Below are 24,859 nucleotides of genomic sequence, written 5' to 3' on the forward strand. Positions count from 1 at the left end.
ATACATTTTAACCTAATTACCTCAAATACGGTGAAAACTACATTATTTATGAGACTTAAGCAGTTTTGTATATCGAAATAGGGTCCAATCTGTATCAAATTCGCCTGGGACGTCGAGACGTCTAACAGAATTATAGACCATAAAATGGGAGATGGCAGCTATATTCAAATATAGTTCAATTTAGACCATAGTCAGGATGTGTAAAGGTATTATACACCTCATTGTACCATAAGGGAAATCGGGTAATAAATATGCATTTAATGGCCCCTAGATCTTAAATCGAGAACTCGGTATCTATGACAGTTATATCCAAATATAGACCGATCTGAACCATTTCATAAGGATGTTGAAGAGCCTAATTCAGCTCACTGTGCCAAATTTCGCTCAATAAATACGTGTTTTATGGTATCAAGAATATCAATCGGTAGATTGGTATATATGACAGCTATATACAAATAGAACCTCATCTAAACCATACTCGAAACAAACGTCGAGGGGCCTTACAAAACTCATAGTGAAAATTTTCAGCGAAATCGGATAACAAATGCTCCTTTTATGGGCCCAAGACCGTAAATAGGGAGCAATATATGACAGCTATATCTTAATATAGACCGATCTAGGCCATACTAGATACGAACATTGAGGGGTCTAACACAACTCATTATGCCAATTTTCAGCTACAGCGCATAATTAATGCGCCTTTTATGGGTTCAAGACTTTAACGCGATCGGAATATATGCTAGCTATATCCAAATATAGACCGATCTTGACCATACTCGATGTGAACGTAGAGGGGCCTAATACAACTCATTATGCTTCCTATCTGCTAATAACTTTACCTTTAATGGGCCTAAAATGCTAAATCGGGAGATTTGTATATAAGACAGCTATATTCAAATCTGGACCAATTTGGGCCGTATTGAACAGGGATTTTGAGGGGCCTAACACGACCCTCTGTGCCAAATTTGAGCGAAAGTAATCAATCAATGCGCCAATTAAGGGCCGAGCACATTAAATCGGGATATCGTTATATATAGCAGCTATACTCAAATCTGGACCGATCTGGGCCGTATTGAATAGCGTTATCAAGGGGGATAACACGACTCGCTGCCACAAATTTCAGCGAAATATATATTTGGATAAAAAATGTGTCTTTATTAAGACCTTAAATCGGCAGATCGGTCTATATAGGAGCTATATCAGGATTATATAGTCCGATATAATCCGTCTTCGAAATCAAACTGCCTCTGGACCAACATAGTATTTGCCCAAGGTTTTAATTTTTAACGGTCATGACGGTCATGGTTTAACGAGTCAATTTGGACACATACATGATATGTCATCTCCCCACTGTGCTCACTATAGCCCTGTATTCATTTCGTATAAGACATAACGGTTATCACTGTGTCGATAACCGTTCGATATTGTATACATCCCCTGCAAACATTTCCTATCGCTAAACAATCGTCCTCGAATCTTTTAGATGAAGGTTATGTTCGCGGAAGAGCTCGTCTAAGAGTAGTAGACGATTCCCCAGTCGTAAAGAGTTGTGTCATTAAGACAAACCTTCTGGAAGTGTGTTCCGCGAATATCATGAGTTAGTAAAGAGTAAGTTGGAAGAGTCTTGGAAGATCTTAGAATCGCTCAAGAATCGTGTAATCGTGTAATAAGTAACAAATGAGTGTTTTGGAAGATTTATAAAATACTCTTCTAGAAGAATAACTCTCCTGAATGAGTATAACTCTCCTGAGTGAGTATAACTCTCCTGAATGAGTATAACTCTCCTGAATGAGTAACAAATATGTGTTTTGGAATATTTATTAATTATGGTTCTAAAAGAGTTACGAGTTATTTGGTTGGAAGATCTAAAAATGCATATCAAGATAAGTTGTTCCTCAATAATGTAATTTTGTATTAGTCATCATATTCGTCATACTAAGTACCAATCGTCATATAAACTAAATGAGAATTCTGTTTGGTTATGTGGAAGATGTCCACTCAAAACAAAACATCGAATAATGTAATTCAATACAAGTCCTAAACGCACCAGGCGTGAAAATAAAAACAATGTAAACAACTGAACTGGACGATTATAACGCAATGTTTTGAGCAATCGCCGCGAAAAGTTTCGCACATACAATGGATTGTCCAATAGTAACCCAGAAGATTGTTTCACGACTCATGCGGATGATTGTAACGCAATGAGTTATAAGAGAATCTTGGAGGAATGTTGCTACAACATGCGCACATGTAATAGATTGCCCAATGACATCGTAGAAAGTGCTTCGCGACTCATACGCAAGAACAATTGCGAAAAAATCCTGAAGAAGATTGTCTTTTTCATCGCGGGGAAGAACGCTCTTCCAAAATTATGAAAAATGTTTGTAGGATTAACCCGCAGGGTTCACACAAACATTCATGCACACGTAAGTCATGTCCAGCCCACATGCCAGACACATTTATTTTCAAAAATACATGGCCCAGTCACACAAGCATTTATTTAAAAATGGGCATATGACCATCACGATCCGAAAGCATGCATAATTATGCATGGTCCGGCTAAACAGCCATTCATACTTATGTATAAAGATTTCAGTGCAAATGATGAACATTCAGGCGCACCATTGTGAAGACATACGTTCGGGTAAAGAAATGGGCATTTTGCATATTGGCACATGTGCTCGCATTGATTATCGTTATTTGAAGTATTTTTTAACAAGACAAATGTGATATAATTCTCACTTGGTTCATGTAGTAATTGCTACTTAATGTCATCTTCCTTTCTCATGGGTCGTTGAGCGGACAGAATACTCGTAGTAAGACATGTGGCATAGTCCGCAGTCATAAAACCTCGAAGCCCAACCTTGAAACATCACCAACTAACGCTACCCGTTCGCATCCGGACGCAACTCGTCCGCATCCTAACGCTGACTTGTTCGCATCCTTACTCGACCCGTCTGCATCCTAATGAAGACTTTTTCGCATCTAAACGCTGATTCGTTTGCATCCTTATGCCGATTTGATCGCATCTTAACGCGACTCGACCGCATCCTAACGCTGATTCGTTCGCATCCTAACGCGACTCGACCGCACCCTAACGCAGACTTTTTGGTATCCTAACGCTAATTCCTTCGCATCCTAACGCCGATTTGTTCGCATCTTAACGCTGACTTGTTCGTATCCTAACGCTGATTCGTTCGCATCCTAAAGCGAATAACGACCGCACCTTAACGCTGACTTGTTCGCATCCTAACCTGAATCGTCTGCATCCTAATGCTGACTTGTTCGCATCCTAACGCTGATTCGTTCGCGTCCTAATACTGACATGTTCGCATCCTTACGCTGACTTGTTCGCATCCTAACGATGATTTGTTCGGATACCAACGCAGATGCGTTCGCATCCCAATGCAGATGCGTTCGCATCCTAACGCGACTCGTCTGCATCCTGACGCGATCCGTTCACATCCCCACTACATTACACACCAATGAAGATGCGTTCGCATCCCAATGCAGATACGTACGCATCCCATTGCAGATGCGTTCGCATCCCAATGCAGATACGTTCGCATCTTAACGCGACTCGTCTGCATCCTGACGCGATCCGTTCACATCCCCACTACATTACACACCCCTCCCCTAACTCAGCTCATATATTTCCAGGCTCCAGCAATGAAACCAATGGTGCGCCCATAAACCAATCTAAGCCCCTCAAATAAGCCCACTGCCGGAAGACAACCGAATACAAAATGGAAATACAGGGGCAAACTTCTAACATATCAATGAGTGCCGTCAAAAAAAAAGGGTCTCCATTTTATAGTCGACTCCGAACACAATGCCACACCTCTTTGTGGAGAAGTTTTTATATGGCTGCCATACCGAATGGTACAGTACCTCACATATGTCGAGGGGATAACTGCCGCTGAACATTTTTCTGATTGTTCTCGCCAGGATTTGAACCCAGGCTTTTAGCGTCATAGGCGGTGGCATTCCAACCGAACACAAGACAATCCGAATACTAGCCGAATCCTTAATAGCCAGAAAGTTTAACAATTGCGACCTGACCGAATACTAAATAAATCTACCAGGCCGAGTGGCTCAATTCCCTAGAACAGGCACCTACGGGCGAAAAGCGCCTCTCTGACTGACACACCAAAGAGTTTAGAACATCATCTTGAATTGTAACTGCTAAAGTAATTATCCCCAAAAAGGATTTATAGGTGTGTTATTATTTAAGGCTTGTGGGTCCTTAGAGTTAAACCCTGGACAAGTGCTGTTCTACCTCAGTCGTAGATAAAACCACATTACAATAAATAGATCGCTTTAGATTTTTACAAAGATCAAGAATATATGGGATCGGAAATGAATATTTCCATGTATTGCAAACGGAATGACAAAAGGAATATACCCCCATTCTTCGGTGGTGGCTATAACAGTCGAAATATGTTTCTTTTTATCTTTTCCGCTATAGGATGGGGATATACTAACATCGTCAATCCGTTTATAATGCATGGAAATATTGGTCTAAAATCTAAATCGATCATGCCATATTCGTCCGGCCGTCCGTCTATTTCCCTGCCTGTGGAAATCATGCTAAATTTCCAAAGAGTAAAGCTATGTTCTTAAAACTTTGCACAAAAACTTCCTTTTAGTGTAGGTCGGTTGGGTTTATAAATGACTCTCTTATAAACCGATCTCGCGGTTATGCGTATTAAGCCTAGAGCTGGCAAAATATCGACGGCGCTATCGATGCTATCGATATTTTTTTTATCTGAATATCGATTGATATTTTTGCTACCAGTACTATGGGCAAAGTATCCTTTATGGAACATTGCACCTATAGAGGGTGCAGTTTTCATTCAAATGGCCTAATATTTTGTACAATTATTTATCTCATTACTCCCAACTGACTTTGTTAAAGTTGGTTTTATTCGGTCTGTGCATTGATATTACTTCTTTACAAATCAATTTCCTGATTTTTACTTCTCATTTTCGTTTGTAATAGAGGTGATCGGAAATTTATAAAAGTATCGATATATGTGGTTAAAAATATCGAATATTGCGATTATCGATAATTTGCCAGCTCAACTTAAGCCTCCAGAGAGAGAGAGAGCAATTCTATGTGGCTGAAATTTTGCATGGTTCTTTTTTCAATATATTAGCACGTATATTGATCGTCGGTATCGGTGAATACCTTGATATAGCTTCTATATAAATCGTTCCCCGATTTTACTTCTTAAGCCTCTAGAGGGCGTAATTATTATTCGATTTGAATGAAACTTTGCAAAGTGACTGTTTCTATGATTTCTAACGTAGGTGCTGATTATGGTCGGAATAGGTCCATAACCTAATGTTGCTCCCATATAAATCGATTTCCCGATTTTACTTTTTGAGCCTCCAGAGGGCGTAATATACGTGCCAAATATGGTCTGAATCGGCTCTTTACCTGAGATAGCACCTGTGTAAATTGATCTCCCGATTTTAGTTCTTGAGCCCCTATAGGCCGCAATTCTTATCCGATTTGTCTGAAACTTTGCCCAATGGTATCTACTATACTCTCCAATACCTAAGCCATGTATGGCCCGATTCGGTGCATAACCTAATATAGCTCAAATAGCGTAACAATTCTTATATATTATCCTTGTTTGTCTATAAGATACCAGGCAAAGAACTTGACAAATGTGATCCATGCTGGAGAGTATATAAAGGGTGATTTTTTTGAGGTTAGGATTTTCATGCATTAGTATTTTACAGATCACGTGGGATTTCAGACATGGTGTCAAGAGAAAGATGCTCAGTATGCTTTGACATTTCATCATGAATAGACTTACTAACGAGCAACGCTTGCAAATCATTTTCAGTGAATGGGCCCTAGAAAAGTTGGCAGAAAATCCGCTTTTTTATCGACAAATTTTGTTCAGCGATGAGGCTCATTTCTGGTTGAATGGCTACGTAAATAAGCAAAATTGCCGCATTTGGAGTGAAGAGCAACCAGAAGCCGTTCAAGAACTGCCCATGCATCCCGAAAAATGCACTGTTTGGTGTGGTTTGTACGCTGGTGGAATCATTCGACCGTATTTTTTCAAAGATGCTGTTGGACGCAACGTTACGGTGAATGAACACATTTCGAACCGAACACTGATTTTGGTAATAAAATTCAATGATTTGCAAGCGTTGCTCGTTAGTAAGTCTATTCATGATGAAATGTCAAAGCATACTGAGCATCTTTCTCTTTGACACCATGTCTGAAATCCCACGTGATCTGTCAAATACTAATGCATGAAAATCCTAACCTCAAAAAAATCACCCTTTCGACCGGACGAACTTAGAACGCTTTTTATACCCTCTGCCATCCTATGACGGGTGTACATATATATTCTTGATCATTATCATATTTTAAGTCGATCTAGCCATGTCAGTCCGTCTTCCTTCCTACTAGTCTAGGTCAGTTTGGATTATAAATGGGCCAAATCGGTCCATGTTTTGAAATAGCTTCTATAAAAACCGATATCCCGATTTGAGGGCGCAGTTATTGTCCAATTTGGCTGAAACTTTGTTCTGTGACGTTTTCTATGACTTTTAACAGATGCGATTTGATCCAAATCTTGATGGTCCGAATCGGTCCAAAACCTGATATAAACCGATCCCCGAATTGGCTGATATTATGCACAGTGACTTCTTCTATGACTCCTAACATACGTGCCAAGTATGGCCAGAATTGGTATAAAACCTGATATAGCTCCCATATAAACCAATCCCAAATTTTACTTCTGATTTTCCACAATCTGTATCTAGACCCTCTAACATACGTGCCAAATATGGTCTGAATCGGCCCATATCCTGATATAGCTCCCATATAAACCGATCTTACTTTTTTATGATATTTTACGTTTTGAGCCTCTAGGGCATATGACCTCCGACATACGTGACAAATATGGTTTGAATCGGTCCATAATCTGATATAGCCCCATATAAACCGATCTCCCGATTTTACTTTTTGAGCCTAAGAGGAAGCAATTCTTATACGATTTGGTTGAAACTTTTCACAATGGCGTATACTATACTCTCTCACGTCTAAGCCAACTATGACCCGAATTGGTTCACAAACTGATATAGCACGAATAGCATAGCAATTCTTATTCATTATCCTATATTTGCCCATAAAGAGATATCGGGCAAAGAACTTGCAATGCGATCCATGTTCGAGGGTACACAAAATTCGATCCGTCCGAACTTAGCACTCTTATACTTGTCTAAGCCTTATATTTAAAAAAAAACCATACCGTATCACTATCCGAATCAAGAGGTTGAGTCATTTCCATGGAGAATCTGGGTATATCTTCATCATCCGAAAAGACCAAAGGCTCAACTTCGAAACTTAAATCTTTGTCGGGATTGTAGAAACTGTTGCGTGCCTCCTGTTCGGCAATGCTATTGTCCAACTCTTCCATGGCCATTTGTAGTTGGCGCCATCTCTTGGCCTTGGGTTGTTTGATAACACCCGAAGTTTTTGCCTCACCCTCTTCCTCAGAATCCCTGAGGATATCACGTTCAGTTTCGATGCGTTTACGTTTCTCTTCAAAGGATATGCGTTGCTTTTCCACACGCAAGATGGGCGTACTAGTTTGATTGGCATCCAAACGCAATTCCACTTCGACATCTTTGTCAAATTCAATTTCTTCGGGCACAGGTCGAGGTGAATCGCATAGAGACCTCTTCGACTTGGAGCGCTTGACTTCCTTGCCCTCGGCATCAATGCGCATAGAGGAATCAGAGTCTTCGGAAAGATCAACTATTTGCACCGTCTCCACGTATTCAGGGACAAAAGGCTCCACCGACTCCAATATGTTGACCGTGTCCACTATTTCACCTTGCTGAGGCTCAAGTCCAGCCAACTGCACAGACATTTTATCACTGCCTATGTTCTTCACTTTTATCTCCACCATTTGAGCCTGGGATTCACCACTCTTACGCTTGCTGGGCTTGGGGGGAGGCACATCGGCATTGGGATTCATGGAGATCTGTGAGAAGAGAGCACTCGATTCAGCAAGACGGAAGGTTTGCGGTGGTAACAAATCGGGCAACACCTGTTGCTGTTGTTGTTGACCAGGCAGCTGTTGTTGGTGTTGGTCAATCAAATCTTTTGCAGAACCCACCTGAGTGTTTTGTTGCTGCTGCAGACCGCCCGCAGAGGTGCCACTTGTTGTACTATCATTGACTTCCTTAGTGGGTGAAGTGGAGGAGGGAGTGCGGGCTCTTCTCTGTCGGACAGTATCACTGACAATCACTATTTCCGTATCATCGCTCGTGGCCGGGCTGGCATCCGTGGGTTTAACATATTCACCTTGTACCAGGTTCTCCAATGAGGTGTTGACTTCGTAGCGTGTTTTCAAAACATCCTATTTTTATTTTTTAAAGGAAATAACAACAAAAAATAAAAAAGTGAAGGAAAATTGCTGGGCTGCAATTTGCTGTGATTTTTTTTTTAATTTTCCAATAAAAATTTTAAAATTTTTGCAAACCAAATTTTCTACTAAAAATTCCAAAAAAATGTAAAAAAAAGAAAAGCATTAAAATTTAGTAAAGCCCCATAAAAATAATTTTTGCTACTTTCATAAAATTTTAAATCCAAAATAAAGAATAAAATCCAAATTCTACAAAAAAAATTTGATGCATTAATTAGAATTAAAATGTTATGTAAAAATCATAAAATAGCCATAAGTTTTTTTATGACTTCATTTTATTTTTGATTTTTCTTTAAATTTAAAACTGTTAAGTATTCCAGTTGGTAGCTGTGGTGGTGGTGGAGATGTTTGTCGATTGGTTCTTTACGTTTACTTTGGCTGAGAAGGACAATAGACAAATGAGTTGGTTCATACCATTGGTGGTGGAGGTGGTGGTGGTAGTAGTGGTGGTGATTGTTTGGTTGGTTGCTAGTGGATTATATTGAGCCTTTAACCAAATTCTTTACTGGGACATTATACAGACTTGATTCCGGTTTATGGATTATGACTTCAACCTTTCGACTTTTTAATGGTAGTGGTTTAATATTTGGTATGGATATGGTAAGGTGGTACGGTATGGTATGGTAAAAGGTTTTTTTTTTTTTTGACTATGGTGAGTTTACGCTTAAATATAAGGCTTGATGGGCTTAAAACTACACTCATGGTCAATGCTTTATCCCATCGTACATCGTAAGTAGAGGAAATAGAAAGGTTAGTAAATTCTAGGTACTACATACAGAGTTATATAAAATGTATTTATTTCAGTACTCATAATGAGTAGTTTTCGAGAAAAAATTAATAATTATTGGATTTTATAGAGAATTTAAATTGTTTCCAAGTCTAAGACATATATCAAACAACATCTAAGACATATGTTAAACAACAGTATTCAACAAAAAAAAAATACACATACAAATATTTAGCAAAATAGTGGTTTTATTCACAAAAATTAGAATGCATCCTTCCTGGAGTCTCTCTAAACATCTACTCTACTCAATTTGAAGAATAGATGAACTTTTGACAAATACAAAGTGTTGTATACCAATCACCTAAAGATGGGAGGGCGGTGGTATACTTATCTATTAAAGGCCTGCAAATGTTATATTTTTCTCTATTAATGCCATCTGTCGACAATGCAACGACAGGCAAATAAAACGGAATACCTGCATTACATAACACAAACACATGCAAATCGGACAATAAATGCTCTTTTTATGGGCCCAAAACCTAAAATCGAGAGATCGGTCTATATGTCAGCTATATCAAAATCTGGAGCGATCTGTGCTATATTGCAGAAGTATGTCGAGAAGCTTAACCTAACTCACTCTCTCAAATTTCGGCGACATCGAACAATTAATGCGCCTTTTATGAGCTCAAAGCCTTAAATCGAGAGATCGGTCTATATGGCTGCTATATCCACATTGGGACCGACCTGAGCCAAATTGAAGAAAGATGTCGAGGGGCCTTACACAACTCACTGTCCCAAATTTCAGCAAAATCGGATAATGAATGTGGCTTTTCTGGGCCTGAGACCCTAAATCGGGGGATCGGTCTAAATGACAGCTATATCCAAATCTGAACCGAATTGGGCCAAATTGAAGAGAAATGCCGAAGGGCCTAACGCAAATCACTGTCCCGAGTTTCAGTAAAATCGGTTGATAAAAGTGGCTTTCACGGTCCTAAGACCCCAAATCGGCGGATCGGTCTATATGACAACTATTTTTGTAACTAGTGTTTTTTATGGTACTGGAAATACAATAGTTATTAAAAAACAATTTTAGATTTTAGAGGTGTTTATGATACTTCTGAAATATGTACTCCAAATTTCTCACTTCCATACAAACGTTTCTTTGTCAAGCTCACTCACGAATGAAATAGCCCATGGCAAAAAGTCACGCTTGACAGTATGCTGTTTTATTTTTGAGCTACCTGTGATGATCGTGACCTAAATGTCGCTGTAATTGCATGCCATGCCGCTCTTGGGTGCATGCATTTATGTGTATTGTCTGTTTATTTATGGCCTAACAGGACAATTCGGCTTGTGCAGCCCCTTATTATCTAGTCATTCCGTTTGAACCACCTCGAAATATTTATATGGGACCCCATAAAGATTATTATATGTATGATCATCTTGGCTGTCCAAGTCTATATAGCCATGTCCGCCCGTCTGTTTGTCAAAATCACGATAGCTTTCGAACTAATAAATATATTCGCCTGAAATTTTAAAGAGATACTTAGTCTGAAGGAGTTGTTTCCTACAGATTCGGCTGGGTTGGGAAATCAGGAGAGCTTTCGGGCACTAAATGCTGATCACTTGTATGAGAAACTATCAACCACATCTCTAAAACCTTACAGGAGACTGAAAATTCGACTACCTAGATTGAACCGAAGGGAAAAGCTTCGAAGCGGGACCCAACAAGCCCTTTGTGGGTGGCTCATCCGGTTGAGTTGAGTTCAAAGTGTACGCCAACGGGCAAGGACATAACTCAAAAGTTACTTCGACAGCAGCGAGTGAAGCATCTAATGAGGAATCGTTCACATCGCAAGAGTTCAGTGTCCTAGAAAGAGTGGTTCCACTACTTTTCAACTGCTCCTGGACCGAACGAATCTTATAAGGATAAACTCCTGGCAGTCTCAGAAGATGAGGGAACAGTGGTGGAAAATATGACTCCTACTTTGTATATCAAAATCACGATAGCGTTGGAACTAATAGGATACTCCGAAGGAGTTGTTTCCTACAGGTTCGGCGGGGTTGGAAAATCTGGGGAGCTATCGGGCACTTAATGCTGATCACTTGTATGAGGAACTATCAAGCACGTGTCTAAAGTTTTACAGGAGTCTGAAGATTCCAGTGTCCTGAGAAAGAGTGATTGCACTGCTTTTGGATGCGTAAGGAAATTCATCATGATACGACCGAAACAATCTTGTGAAGATGAACTCCTGGCGCTATCAGAAGATGAGGCAATAGAGGTGGAAAATACGAATCCCTACTATGGTCCGGTTTCTGCAGATAAATCTCCACCATTGTTAAAGAGGACATAACTGAAAGCTCATTTGTCATTGACAGGTGTCACAGACATGAAAATATAGTTAGTACAGTTAGTTAAAAAAGGGGCAAAAATAAAGCAATAACTATCAAAATTGAAATTTTCAGAAGAGTGGATCTTAAAACGGACGACTTGGTCCACCCATTTTCTTTTTTGGTATTTATAAGTGAAGTATCTTGAATCAAAAAAGCTAACTTTTTTAAATTATTTTTCGTCCACTTTTTGGAAATAGGATTAAAAACTCCTTCAAATGGTCGGCCGAAAATTCTATTACAGTCCCCTGAATACACCAATAGTTGGGCTATTGGTGTATTCACTAAACATAAACATCGGAAATCAGTGAAACGGAAAACACAAACACAATTAAAGTAAACGCTTTCTATAGGCTTAAGAAACCAAATCAAGAGATTGGTTAATATGGGAACTAATAAGGTTATACACAGATTTGGACCAGACTTAGCGGAGTATTTGATAGTCATAGACGAAGTCATTGTGTAAAATTTCAGCCAAATTGGATGATAATTGCACGCTATGGAAGCTCAAGATATTAAATCAGGAGATCGGTTTGTATAGAGACTATATCAGCCTATAGACCAATTTGGACCATACTGGAGGTAGTTTTTGCAACGCGCAAAAATGAAGGAATTTTTAATATTGACGAATCAAAATCGATTTTGATCGCTGGTTGATTCTTACTTTACTCCATAGATGACTCTCCAATTATAATAATTTTTTTTGAAAAAATCTTTTATTAAACTTTGTATCTTAAGAGCGTGCTAAATTCGGCCGGGCCGAATCGTATATACTCTCCACCATAGATCGCATTTGTCGCATATGAGAAGTCATTGGGCAAACTTGTTTGTCCATTCGGATAAGAATTGTGCCTTAGAGAGGCTCATGAAGCATATTCGGGAGATCGGTTTATATGGGAGCTATATCAGGCTAAAGATCGATTAAGACCATATTGGACATGTATGTTGAAGGTCATGGCAGAAGCCGTTGCACAAAATTTCAGCAAAATCGGACAAGAATTATGCCCTCTAGAGTCTTAAGAAGTCAAGATCCCCGATCGGTTTATGTCGCAGATATATCCGGTTATGTACCGATTTGAACAATACCTAGCACAGTTTTTGGAAGTCATAGACTACATGCACAATGAGAATGGCGCTCTCTAGTGGCTTAAGAAGTCAAGATCCAAGATCGGTTTATATGGCAGCTATATCAGGTTATAAACCAATTTCAACCATGTTAAGCACAGTTGTTGGAAGTCACAGCAAAATGTTTCGTGCAAAAGTTCAGCCAAATCGGATAAGAATCGCCCCCTTTAGAAGATCAAGAAGTCAAGACCCAAAATCGATTTATATCGCACCTATATCAGGTTATGGACCGATTTAAACCATACTTAGCACAGTTGTTGGAAGTCATAACAAACAATTTTATGCAAAATTTTAATTTATACCAAGTTTCAGCAAAATCGGTTAAGAATTGCGCCCTCTAGCAGTTCAAGAAGTCAAGACCTAAGATCGGTTTATATGGCAGCTATATCAGGTTATGAACCGATTAAGACCATGCTTCGCACAGTTGTAAGTGATACCAAACTACACTAACACGATATATTTTTGCAAAATTTTAAGCGTCTAGCTTTGCTCCTTCGAAAGTTGGCGTGCTTTCGATAGACTTACGGACGGACATGGCTAGATCGTCTGAAAGTGTCATGACGATGTCTTAGACGCATATTTCGTGGTATTATAAACGGAATGACGAAATTAGTATACTTCCCATCCTATGATTGAGGGTATAAAAATTAAACATATTAAGATGCTCCTTATTCTATGGCTATTTTGCGTCTTTAACTACGGTTCACTGTTGTTTTGCTCCAAGGTCAATTTCCTAACTTTCAACAATATTTGACATTCATTTTAGAGTTTTGTCTTTAATAACAAGAATTCAAGTTAAGGTTTTATTAATCTACCATTTAAATTAAAAAATCTAGAATGAATGAATGAATTTCGGTTTGTTTGTTTGTCTGTTCCGTATAGACTCAAAAACGGTTAAACCGATTTTCTTGAAATTTTCACAGATGGTGCATAATGATCCCGTGGTAAAAATAGGGTACTAAATTTTTTGAAATCTGAAGGGAAGCCGGACCCTCTCCCCTACTCTAATTTTCAAAAACGCCAGATCTCGGAGATGGGTTGTGCGATTTAAGCGAAGTTTTGTGTGTCCTCTTATAGTAACCTACAAACAAAAATTTGGTATCTAAATTTTAGATGGGGTACCCAGGGGGGCCGTTCCACCCCCAAAACCTACCTAACCTACAAAGACCAATCACGACAGTATAGGACTCAAATGAAAGGTATTAAAGATTAGAAAACTTATATGATATCCAATTGTCGGACCAAGTGTTTGGGGGACCACCCAACCCCCAAACACCCCCAAATCGGACATATTTATCGACCATGGACTCAAATGAATGATATTTGCGACAAATTTACGACCATAGCAATATGGGGCTCAAATGAAAGGATTTTGGGAGTAAAGCACTAGTCTGATATCAATATTCGGAAAAAATGTTTATGGAGCCACCCCACCCCATAACACCACCTAAATAGAATATATTTGCTGACAATTGCAATATGGGGCTCAATTAAGAGGTATTTTGGAGTAGGACACGAATCTGACATATATTTTCAAGGCCGAGTCACTGAGTGGCAGCCCCATCCGCCAAAACACTCCCAAACCGAACATGTTTGCCGTTTATGGAAATATGGGCTCAAATGAAAGGTAATTGGAAATCTGATATCAACAATCCGGCCCAACAGTCTAGGGACGTCCCACCCCCATAACAATCCCTAAATAGGACGTATTTTCTCGCCATGACAATTTCTCGCCAGAGAGTGGACCTCGATATTGATAGTTTTTAGGGTACCATACCCCATACCGGGGGTATGGGGTATGGTACCCTAAATAACTTTTGCAATTGATATTTAAGATTAGAAAAAAAATTTGATATCCAATTTCGAGGCCAATGGCAATATGGGGTTCAAATGAAAAATTATATTTGAGAGTAGAGCACGATGCAGATATTTTTTTTCAGGGCTAAGTGTCTGTGGGACATCCTCACCCCAGAAAAACCGCTAAATCGGACATATGTATTTACCGATCATGGCAATGTGGTACTCATATAAAAGGCATTTGGGAGTAGAGCATGAAATTCAGGACCACCCCCTAGACCCTCCAACCATTACCCTTGGGGCCTTCCCACTCCCAAAATCCCCAAGAGAATATCGGACTCATACAAAGCCTTTTAAGAATGGAGTACATCTAATATCCAAACTTAGATGACCCTAAAACCCCCGAGCTAATTCGAAGGCCAATAAAGATCATAAGGGATTCAGATAAAGGCATTTATATTGTTATACTGTTAGTCAAGCGTTATACATATACTATTTTCGTAGCAGAGCATTTGACTTTAATTGTTGAAAATAAATATTCAAAGGATAATTTTGATCCATAAAAAGTAAAAGAAGGCACAGCGGAGCGGGCCCGGTTCAGCTAGTTATTTATATAAAGGAAAATATGTTTCACCAAAGGGAATCTTTTCCACCCAAAGAAAATAGCCTGCTGATATCAGCAAACACAGTGCTGATATTAAATAAAACAATTTTTAACTATTCATTGAAAAGTGCAAAGTTTTCGAACTGCTAAACAATAATTGGAGCATTTGCTATATATTAATAATAAATAGCAATATTGGGGGTTCATTTTTTTGTTTAAAAGCATACATATAATTGCATTAATTAGTATGTCTGCTGTTATTTAAATTCGTTGAAAAGTTAGCAAATCAAAAAAAATTGGGAAAAATTGTACGTTATATGCTTGTAACATTGACAGATAAGATGAAATATGATTTTTTTTAATATTTACTAAACTTTTGAGCTATTCTTAACATTCTGTTTGCTTTTTTAGCAACAAATTTCTGCTTTTCCATTTCAGCAGACTTTCTGCTGTTACAGCAAACATTTCTGCTGTTTTTACTAACAAATTTCTCTGAGTGCTTAAGAATTTGGAAAGCCGATCGTCTTCAAATTGAGTTTGCTAAACATTGGCTCGAATCTTTAACATTAGGACAAACATTTTCTCAGTGTGTACCAATATTCAGGCTAATCCTGGCGAAATTGTAATAACTTCCGGTCTTTAATGTCGTCACCCGTAATGTCGAGAGTCATAAGAGAATATTTCCTGCCAAATTTCGTGAAAATCGGCTAACAAATTTAATATTGCAATATTAGTCCAAATCAGACTATATCCAAATATGAACTTTTTTCCAATTTCAAAAGGCTTCATCTCCAGGTCAAAAAAATGTCTATGCCAAATTGGAAGATGATCGGATGAAAATTGCTGCCCGTACTTTGTGTGCAAAATAACATGGACAGACACAATAAATGGCATAGTTAAATCGAATAAAAACGTGCTCTGAGTCGATCCGTATACCAATCAATGGGTCTTTCTATCTTCCTAATGGGTGTTACAAATTATAAAACCCTTGCCATAGTAATGGTGTAGGGTATACAAATTTCACTATTTTTAATAATATTTTCATACAAAATAAAATTTAAAACCAAATTGGCAATAATTTTAAGCGATTTGGTTAGCCACCAATTAACACACAATTTCAGCAAGCACATCACATTTCCTTAAACATTTTATCCGTAAAACATAAATTAAAGGTTAAGCATTATAGCAAAGAGTGAGGTCAAATACGCTTGATTTATTTTAGAGAATTTTTTCTCAAATGCATTTGTTTTTACACAAAAAAAAAAAACGAATAATTAAGGCAAAAGTCGAAATAAAAATAAATGAAGCGAAATGAACATGAACATAAAATAGAAGTACAATTAAAAAAAAGAAAACACAATATACACTCAAAGCAAAAACTTCAACAGATCAAGGCCACAAACACCAAACAAATTCTATACTTGTTAAACTTACACCAATACACTACTGAAGCATTACAATTACCATTATATACAAATACAAAACAAAAACTTGCAGTAATACTAGAAAGTGCAATGATAAAAAAAGCTTTTGAAATTGAAACGGAAACCAATTTGTTATGGACTTACCACTACAATGGCAATCACTTGCTGTTGCAATTTTTCAATTTCCGGATTGGATGGCACATTAATCTGCTTTAAATCATGCTCCATAGCTCTGAATGGTGAAGATTAAAAAAAGGGGGAATAAAGAAAAAAAATCTTACATTAGTTTCAAATAAAAATTGTTTGTAGTTAGCTTGTAATCACAGTTAAATCAAAATCAAAGTGAATGAATGTGTATGACTCCCATTGGCATAGTCGACAGATTTTGTATATTCATCAATGCAAAAATGAGTAGTGGAACAGGTAGGCCTAATGGTTTTAACATCAATTCAATATTAATATCATCCGTGTGGTGGTCACAGGAAGGATTTAACTTTTCCTCTAGGGTTGACCTAATAACCGTTGAGCAGAGCGAACTTGCTTTCATTTCGCTCCTCAAGGAAAAATTTCAGTATCTCGGAAAAATTTTAAAGCCTTTCAAAAGTATGCTCAAAACCAGTAAGGAAGGGCAAAAGTCGGGCGGTGCCGACTGTATAATACCCTACACCTACCCTATAAGTACAAGATGGGAGCTATATCCCATTCGAAACCAATTATGATCGACCTCGGCAAGCAAATACGTTAAAACTGTAATAACTACGGTTGACAAAGGACAACATGATTGGAAATTATCTAAAATCTGACAAACATATATACAGGAGCTATATCTAATTCTGAACCGATTTCGAGCAAACTTCTCAGATAATGTGGAAGTCGTCGAGCAAGGCGTTGTACAAAGTTTTTGGAAAATTGGTTAATAAATGCGATTGCATTGGTTCTAGGAATGAAAATCGGGCTGTATATATATAAGAGCTATACCTAAATCTGAACCGATTTCTATGAAATTCACCAGTAATGTCGAGAGTCATAAATAAATCCTTCCCGCCAAATTCCGAGAGAATCGGTTAACAAATGACCATTTTATTGCATTATTTCAGCAAATCGGACGAACATATATATGGGAGCTATATCCAAATCCGAACCGATTTCAAGCAAACTTCTCAGATATTGTGGTAGTCATCGAGGAGGGTGTTGTACAACATTTTGGGAAGATTGGTCAATAAATGCGCTTGCAATGGCTCTAGGAGTGAAAATCGGGCTATATAAATACATATGAGAGCTATATCTAAATCTGAACCGATTTCTATGAAATTTAGCAATAATATTGAGAGTCTTAAGAAAATTCTTCCTACCCAATTTCAAGAGAATCGGTTAACAAATGACCTTTTTATTGCATTATTATTGTAAATCGGACGAACATGTATATGGGAGCTATATCCAAATCCGAACCGATTTCTGTGAAATTTGCCAACAATATCGAGATTCATAAGAAAATCGTTCCTGCCATATTTCGAGAGAACCGGTTAACAAATGACTATTTTATTCATGTATTACTGCAAATCGGACGAACATATATATGGGAGCTATATCCAAATCTGAACCGATTTCAATGAAATTCTGCAATAATAATGGGAGTCATAAGAAAATCCTTCCTCTCAAATTTCAAGAGAATCGGTCAAGAAATTACCATTTTATTGCTGTATTACCGGAAATCGGACGAACATATATATGGGAGCTATATCCAAATCTGAACCGATTTCTATGAAGTTTACCAATAATATCGAGAGTCATAAGAAAATCGTTCCTACCAAATTTCAAGAGAATCGATTAACAAAAGACCATTTTAATGCTGTATTACCGGAAGTCGGACGAACATATATATGGGAGCTATATCCAAATCCGAACCGATTTCTATGAAGTTTACCAATAATATTGAGAGTCATAAGGAAATCCTTCCTGCCAAATTTCAAGAGAATCGGTCAAGGAATTACTATTTTATTGCTGTATTACTGGAAATCGGACGAACATATATATGGGAGCTATAGCCAAATCTGAACCGATTTCTATAATATTTGCTTTTATTATCGAAAGTCAAAAAAAGTCCTTCCTGCCATATTTCGAGAGAATCGGTTAACAAAAGACCATTTTATTGCATTATTACTGCAAATCGGACGAACATATATATGGAAGCTATATCCAAATCTGAACCGATTTTTTCCAATTTCAATAGGCTTCGTCTCTAGGCCGAAGAACATGCTCATACCAAATTTGAAGACGATCGGATGAAAATTGCGACCTGTAGTTTGTACGCAAATTAACATGGACAGACGGACGGACAGACAGACGGAGAGACAGACCGACATAGATTAATCGAATCAGAATGTGATTCTAAGTCGATCGATATACTTATCAATGGGTCTATCTCTCTTTCTTTTGGGTGTTACAAACTAATTCACTAAGTTATAATACCCTGTACCACAGTAGTGGTGTAAGGTATAATGAATTGCAAAGAATCAACAGCTGCAGTGGTGGCATTGGAGCGTTGTATGTTGTCCCCCACTACTATAGGTGTGTGTCTTGTCACCTGTACAAAGCAAAATTTGCCCATGAACATTCCATTAAGAATGGGGGCAAACTTCTCACATATCAATGAGTGCTGTCCGATTCAAGTTAAAACTCAATGATGGGGGGCCTCCTTTTTATAGCCGAGTAAGAACGGAGTGCCGCAGTGCGGCTTATCTATGTGGAAAAGTTTTTACATGGAAAAGTAACACACAAATGTCGCAAAAATTGGTAGGGAATAACCGCTGATCATTTTTTTCTCATGTTCTCGCCAGGTTTCGAACCCAGACGTTCAGCGTCATATGCGGACATGCTGACCAAAGCGCTACAGTGGCTTCCTTGGCACCTGTAGTCAAGAGTAATGCTTCAAGCAACATCTTCTCCACTCTTAAAAGACATTATTCAAGCCCGATATTCCCATGGAAAATTTGGGAGTGGGAAGGCCCCTAGAGTGGTATGGACCCTCAGTATGGAGTCCCGAAAGTGGGTATGAATTTCGTGCTCTACTCCCAAATACCTCTCATTTGAGCCACATATTGCCATGGTCGGTAAATATGTACTCACTTTGTGGGGGTTGTTTGGGGGAAGGGGCAGTGCCCCATATACAGGGTTCTACATTTGGATATCACATTCGTATTCAACTCCCAAATATCTTTATTTGAATAAATAATTCGATGATCAGTAAACAGTTACTGTTTGTGCGGTGTTTTGAAGAAAGGGTAAACCGCAGCAAATTGGACCCGAAATTAGGTATCAATTTCGTGATCTACTCCCCAAAACCATTCATTTGACATGGTTGGTAAATATGTGCGATTAAGGGGTGTTTTGGGGAGTGGGATGGTCCCCCAAACACTTAGCCCTGAATATATATCAGCATCATCCTCTACTCAAAAATATTGCATTGGCCTCAAAATTGGGTATCAAATTTGCTTTCTAATCTCAAATACCTTTTATTTAAACCCCTTATTGCAAATGTCGGCAAATATGTCCGGTTTGGGGAATGGGCCCTAAAATCTATCAATATCGAACTCTACTCTCTTTAAGGCCCAAATTGTCATGGTGAGCAAATATTGTACGTCCTATTTGGGGGTTGTTATGGAGGTGGGTCGTCCCCTAGATGGTTTGTCCGGAATGTTGTTATCAGATTTGTGGTCTACTACCAAATACCTTTCATTTGAGCGCAATATTCCCAAACATGTCCGGTTTGGGAAGTCTTTTGTGGGATGGGGCGGACACTCAGTGACTTGGCCCAGATTCGTGTTCCACTCTAAAATACTTCTTCCTTCCCACACTGCGATGGTCAGCAAATACGCCCTTTTTGGGTGGTGTTATGGGTGTGGGGTGGCGACATAGAAATTTCACCCGAATATTGATATCATATTCGTGCTTTACTCCCAAAGACCTTTCATTTGAGCCCCATATTGCTATGGTCGTAAATTTGACCTCTTTGGGGGATATTTTTGGCGACGGACGGCCCCCCAAAACACTTGGTCCCACATTTGGATATCGTATTCTACACTCAAATACCTTTTATTTGAGCCTCATATTGCAATGGTCAGTAAAAAAAGACCTGTTTGGGGGCTGTTTTGGGGAAGGGGTGGACCCCAGAAACTTAGTTCCACATTTGGATGTCAGATCCGTATTCTACTCACAAATACCTTTCATTTGAGTCCAATACTGCCATTGACGGTAAATATGTCCGATTTAGGGGTTTTTTGGGAGTTGGGTGGCCGTCCTAACACTTGGTCCTACAATTGGATATCAGATAGGTTTTCTAATTCGAAATACCTTTCATTTGAGTCACATATTGTCGTGATTGGTCCATATATATATTTGGTAGGTTTTAGGGTCGAGCGTCCCCCCTAGGAACCACATCCGGAATTTGGATGCAAATTTTTGTTTTTAGGTTACTATAAGAGATCACACAAAATTTCGCTTAAATCGTACCACCCATCACCAAGATCTGGCGTCTCTGAACATTAGGGTAAGGGGGAGGGTCCGTCAAAAAATTTAGTACCATATTTTCACCATGCACCATAATGCACCATCTGTGAAAATTTCAACAACATCGGTTCAGCCGTTTTTGCGTCTATACGGAACAAACAAACAAACACAAATTGATTTTTATACCCTCCACCATAAGATGGAGGGTATACTAATTTCGTCATTCTGTTTGTAACTACTCGAAATATTCGTCTGAGACCCCATAAAGTATATATATTCTTGATCGTGGTGACATTTTATGTCAATCTAGCCATGTCCGTCCGTCCGTCTGTCCGTCCGTCTGTCCGTCCGTCTGTCCGTCCGTCTGTCCGTCCGTCTGTCTCTCGAAAGCACGCTAACTTCTGAAGGAGTAAAGCTAGCCGCTTGAAATTTTGCACAAATACTTCTTATTAGTGTAGGTCGGTTGGTATTGTAAATGGGCCATATCGGTCCATGTTTTGATATAGCTCTCATATAAACCGATCTTGGGTCTTGACTTCTTTAGCCTCTAGAGGGCGCAAGTCTTATCCGATTTGAATGAATTTTGGAACGACGTGTTTTGTTATGATATCCAACAACTGTGCCAAGTATGGTTCAAATCGGTTTATAACCTGATATAGCTGCCATAGAAACCGATCTTGGGTCTTGACTTCTTGAGCCTCTGGAGTGAGCAATTCTTGTCCGATTGGAATGAAATTTTGCACGACGTGTTTCGTTATAATATCCAACAACTGTGCCAAGTATGTTTCAAATCGGTTCATAACCTGATATAGCTGTCATATAAACCGATCTTGGGTCTTGACTTCTTGAGCCTCTAGAGGGCGTAATTCTTATCCGATTTGAATGAAATTTCGCACGACGTGTTTTATCATGATATCCAACAACTGTGCCAAGAATGGTTCAAATCGGTTTATAACCTGATATATCTGTCATATAAACCGATCTTGGGTCTTGACTTCTTGAGCCTCTAGAGGGCGCAATTCTTATCCGATTTTAATGAATTTTGGCACGACGTGTTTTGTTATGATATCCAACAGCTGTGCCAAGTATGGTTCAAATCGGTTCATAAACTGATATAGCTGTCATATAAACCGAGTGCGCAATATTGTATGACGGATTCTCTCATGACCATCAACATACATTTTTATTATGGTCTGAATCGGTCTATAGCCCGATACAGCTCCCATATAAATCGATCTCTCTATTTTACTTCTTGAGCCCCCAAAGGGCGCAATTCTTATTCGAATTGGCTGACATTTTACACAGGTCTCCAACATATAATTAAATTGTGGTCCGAACCGGACCATATCTTGATATCGCTCTAATAGCAGAGCAAATCTTTTCTTATATCCTGTTTTGCCTAAGAAGAGATGCCGGGAAAAGAACTCGAACTCGAAATGCGATCCATGGTGGAGGGTATATAAGATTCGGCACGGCCGAACTTAGCACGCTTTTACTTGTCATATATAAGAAGATTATTTTGTAAGAATTGATTTTTCGGCCACTTTTTGGAAACCGGTTTAAAAACTTCTTTAAATCGGGATTTTAGAATATCGAATATTCTGCAAAAATTCTTCTATAGTCTCCTGAACACACTAAAACCCAAAAAAACACAAACAACGGAAATCCGTAAAACGGAAAACACAATTTAGGCATACATTTGTAAGATAAAGTAAACGCCTTCTGTAGACTTAAAAACTCAAATCAGGAGATTGGTTTATATGGGAGCTATATCAGGTTATATACCGATTTGGACGATGGCAGCAGTGCCTCGCACTCGACCTCAAGGTTCTTCTCAGGTATCCGATTGGATACCTATTCGCTTCATTCCAGGTATCCTATCGTCGCCTCGATTACATCGCGACTTTACGAGATGCAGGTCTATGGCGTAAGTTATACAGCGTCAGTGTAGTCACGTCAGCTCTGTGACACGAGGTGGAATAATATTCAATTCAAGCACTATCTTCTGGGATGCTATCGCAGAGTCTATTCAAATCACCATTTTGTGAATAGATACCCACCGCCCAAAAGCCTTAAGGTAGATCTAGACGATCTAGAGCGTGAGGTTCAGCGCTACAAGAACCTCCAGATCAATCGGCATATCAAGTGGATTTATGCAACATTCATGTAGACAACAGATGCGGTGAATAACTACCGGTTGAATGTGGCCCTTGGAGAACGACCGCCTCCCATTGCACCTGAAGAAATTGACTTCCAGCAGCAAACCAGAGTAGTTCTGGCTCAATTACTATTCGGCACATTCAGCCGCCTCAAACCCTTCAGAGCTAGGAATGATGCCGACGTGCAGGAGGTATGTCTCCATTGCGACCAGGGACCACACGTCACCTGTTTAACTGCCCAGCCAGACTCACTAGACTCAGACCCAGATCCCTCTTGAAGCACCCTATCTTAGTCGCAGAGTTTCGGGATGTGGATGCTCAACAGAATCAAGCAGACGAAAGAGAGAATACAACAACAACCCAATCCACTGTGCAAATTGAATTTTTCATCATTAAGCACTTCACTATACGTTATTTATATTTTTCAGTCTTCTGCCAATCCACTGTTCATTCTTGCCAACAAACAACTTTTAGTCACATTCAGCTGTATGCATTTCAACTTACCTCAGAGTATCAAGTGATATGTTGTCCAAGTTCTGTAAGGTCGATTTCATTTCCGTCAAACGTTTTATCACATCAGCACTGGTCAGTTTTAAGTAGGCGGCCTTAAGATCGTCTATCCTCTGTCTGGTGTCTTCCATGCATACCTGATCGCATGATTTGCTGTATTCCTCATAGATGTCTTCGCACTTTTGTAGTATGCTCTCATATTCGAGGAAAACTGAATTGCGATCATGTATTTCTTGGGGAGTTTCGAATTGCCGATTTAGCTCCTCGGCCATATCGAAACATTCCTCTAGTTGTTGGGCCAACTTCAGCAGACCCTCAAGAAATATTTTCGACTGTGTGACATTTTCACCCAGGGCATTGTAGAGATGCTTTAAGGCATCGATGTGTTGACTCAACTGTTTGGGTGATTTGGTAAATTTGTCTTCACAAACTTTACGCCCCGTCTTTATGGTGCTCTCGATTTCGGATTTTATATCACTGAGGGTTAGATAAATCTGCTGACATTTTTGATATTGCGCCTGGACGGTGGAGGGGCCAGCAGTGGCCACGTCCAAGACCAAAGTAGAACGTTCCACATTACGCAGCTCGGCAACGGCGCGTTTGAGTCGTGATTCAAAGGCCGGCTGAGGGGCGGTACATTTGTTGAATTTCAATTGGCAAGATTTATAGCGCTGTTCCAGAAGTTTCAATTGGTCCTGCAGACGATTGGCAGCCTCAATTTTTCCATTGCGCTGGTGTTCCGCTATAAGATCATCGATCTCTTGGAAGCATTTCTCATTCTCCTCGAACTCTTGGGCTAACTGTTGGAAATCTTCGGGTAAATCTTCTATGGTAACATCGTTCTCTAAATGCTCGCTGAGTATCTCATCTACGCGGGTTAGCCAAGCCTCGAACTGTTCCACACATTTTTCAGACTGTTTGGCTTCGTTGACTTCCTGCTCCAGAATCTCGAGGCGCTGTTTGGCCTTGTGTTGCAGGTGAGTCCAGCGCTCTACAATGGTTTCGATTTCTTGGCGTATCGAGCCGGCCATAAATTCATGGGTAATTAGTTCGTGACCAATTTCTTGAATTTTTTCCAACCAATCGTCGGAATGTGCACGCAAGACATTCTCCAAGTCCTAGAAAATGAGTAGAAGAAAAATATAGAAGAGTAC

General features: G+C 39.2%; 1 protein-coding gene across 11 annotated transcripts in view; it reads right to left on the reverse strand.

Annotated features, from left to right (window-relative positions):
• The window catches only part of LOC106081495 (dystrophin, isoforms A/C/F/G/H), a 1,057,252-nt gene that overhangs the window by 866,111 nt on the left and 166,282 nt on the right, over positions 1-24,859 (reverse strand). For 8 of the 11 annotated variants that reach the window (XM_059362799.1, XM_059362798.1, XM_059362797.1 and 5 more), the window contains 3 exons: positions 23,700-24,823; positions 16,675-16,762; positions 7,281-8,396 (listed from right to left, as the gene is read on the reverse strand). In XM_059362799.1, coding sequence (XP_059218782.1) covers positions 7,281-8,396; positions 16,675-16,762; positions 23,700-24,823 — 2,328 coding nt within the window. The remainder of the gene's footprint in view (positions 1-7,280; positions 8,397-16,674; positions 16,763-23,699; positions 24,824-24,859) is intronic. The other 3 variants (XM_059362806.1, XM_059362807.1, XM_059362803.1) reach the window with 2 other exon arrangements.

This window comes from Stomoxys calcitrans, chromosome 2 (genome assembly GCF_963082655.1).
Source record: "Stomoxys calcitrans chromosome 2, idStoCalc2.1, whole genome shotgun sequence".
Classification (NCBI taxonomy): Eukaryota; Metazoa; Arthropoda; class Insecta; order Diptera; family Muscidae; genus Stomoxys; species Stomoxys calcitrans.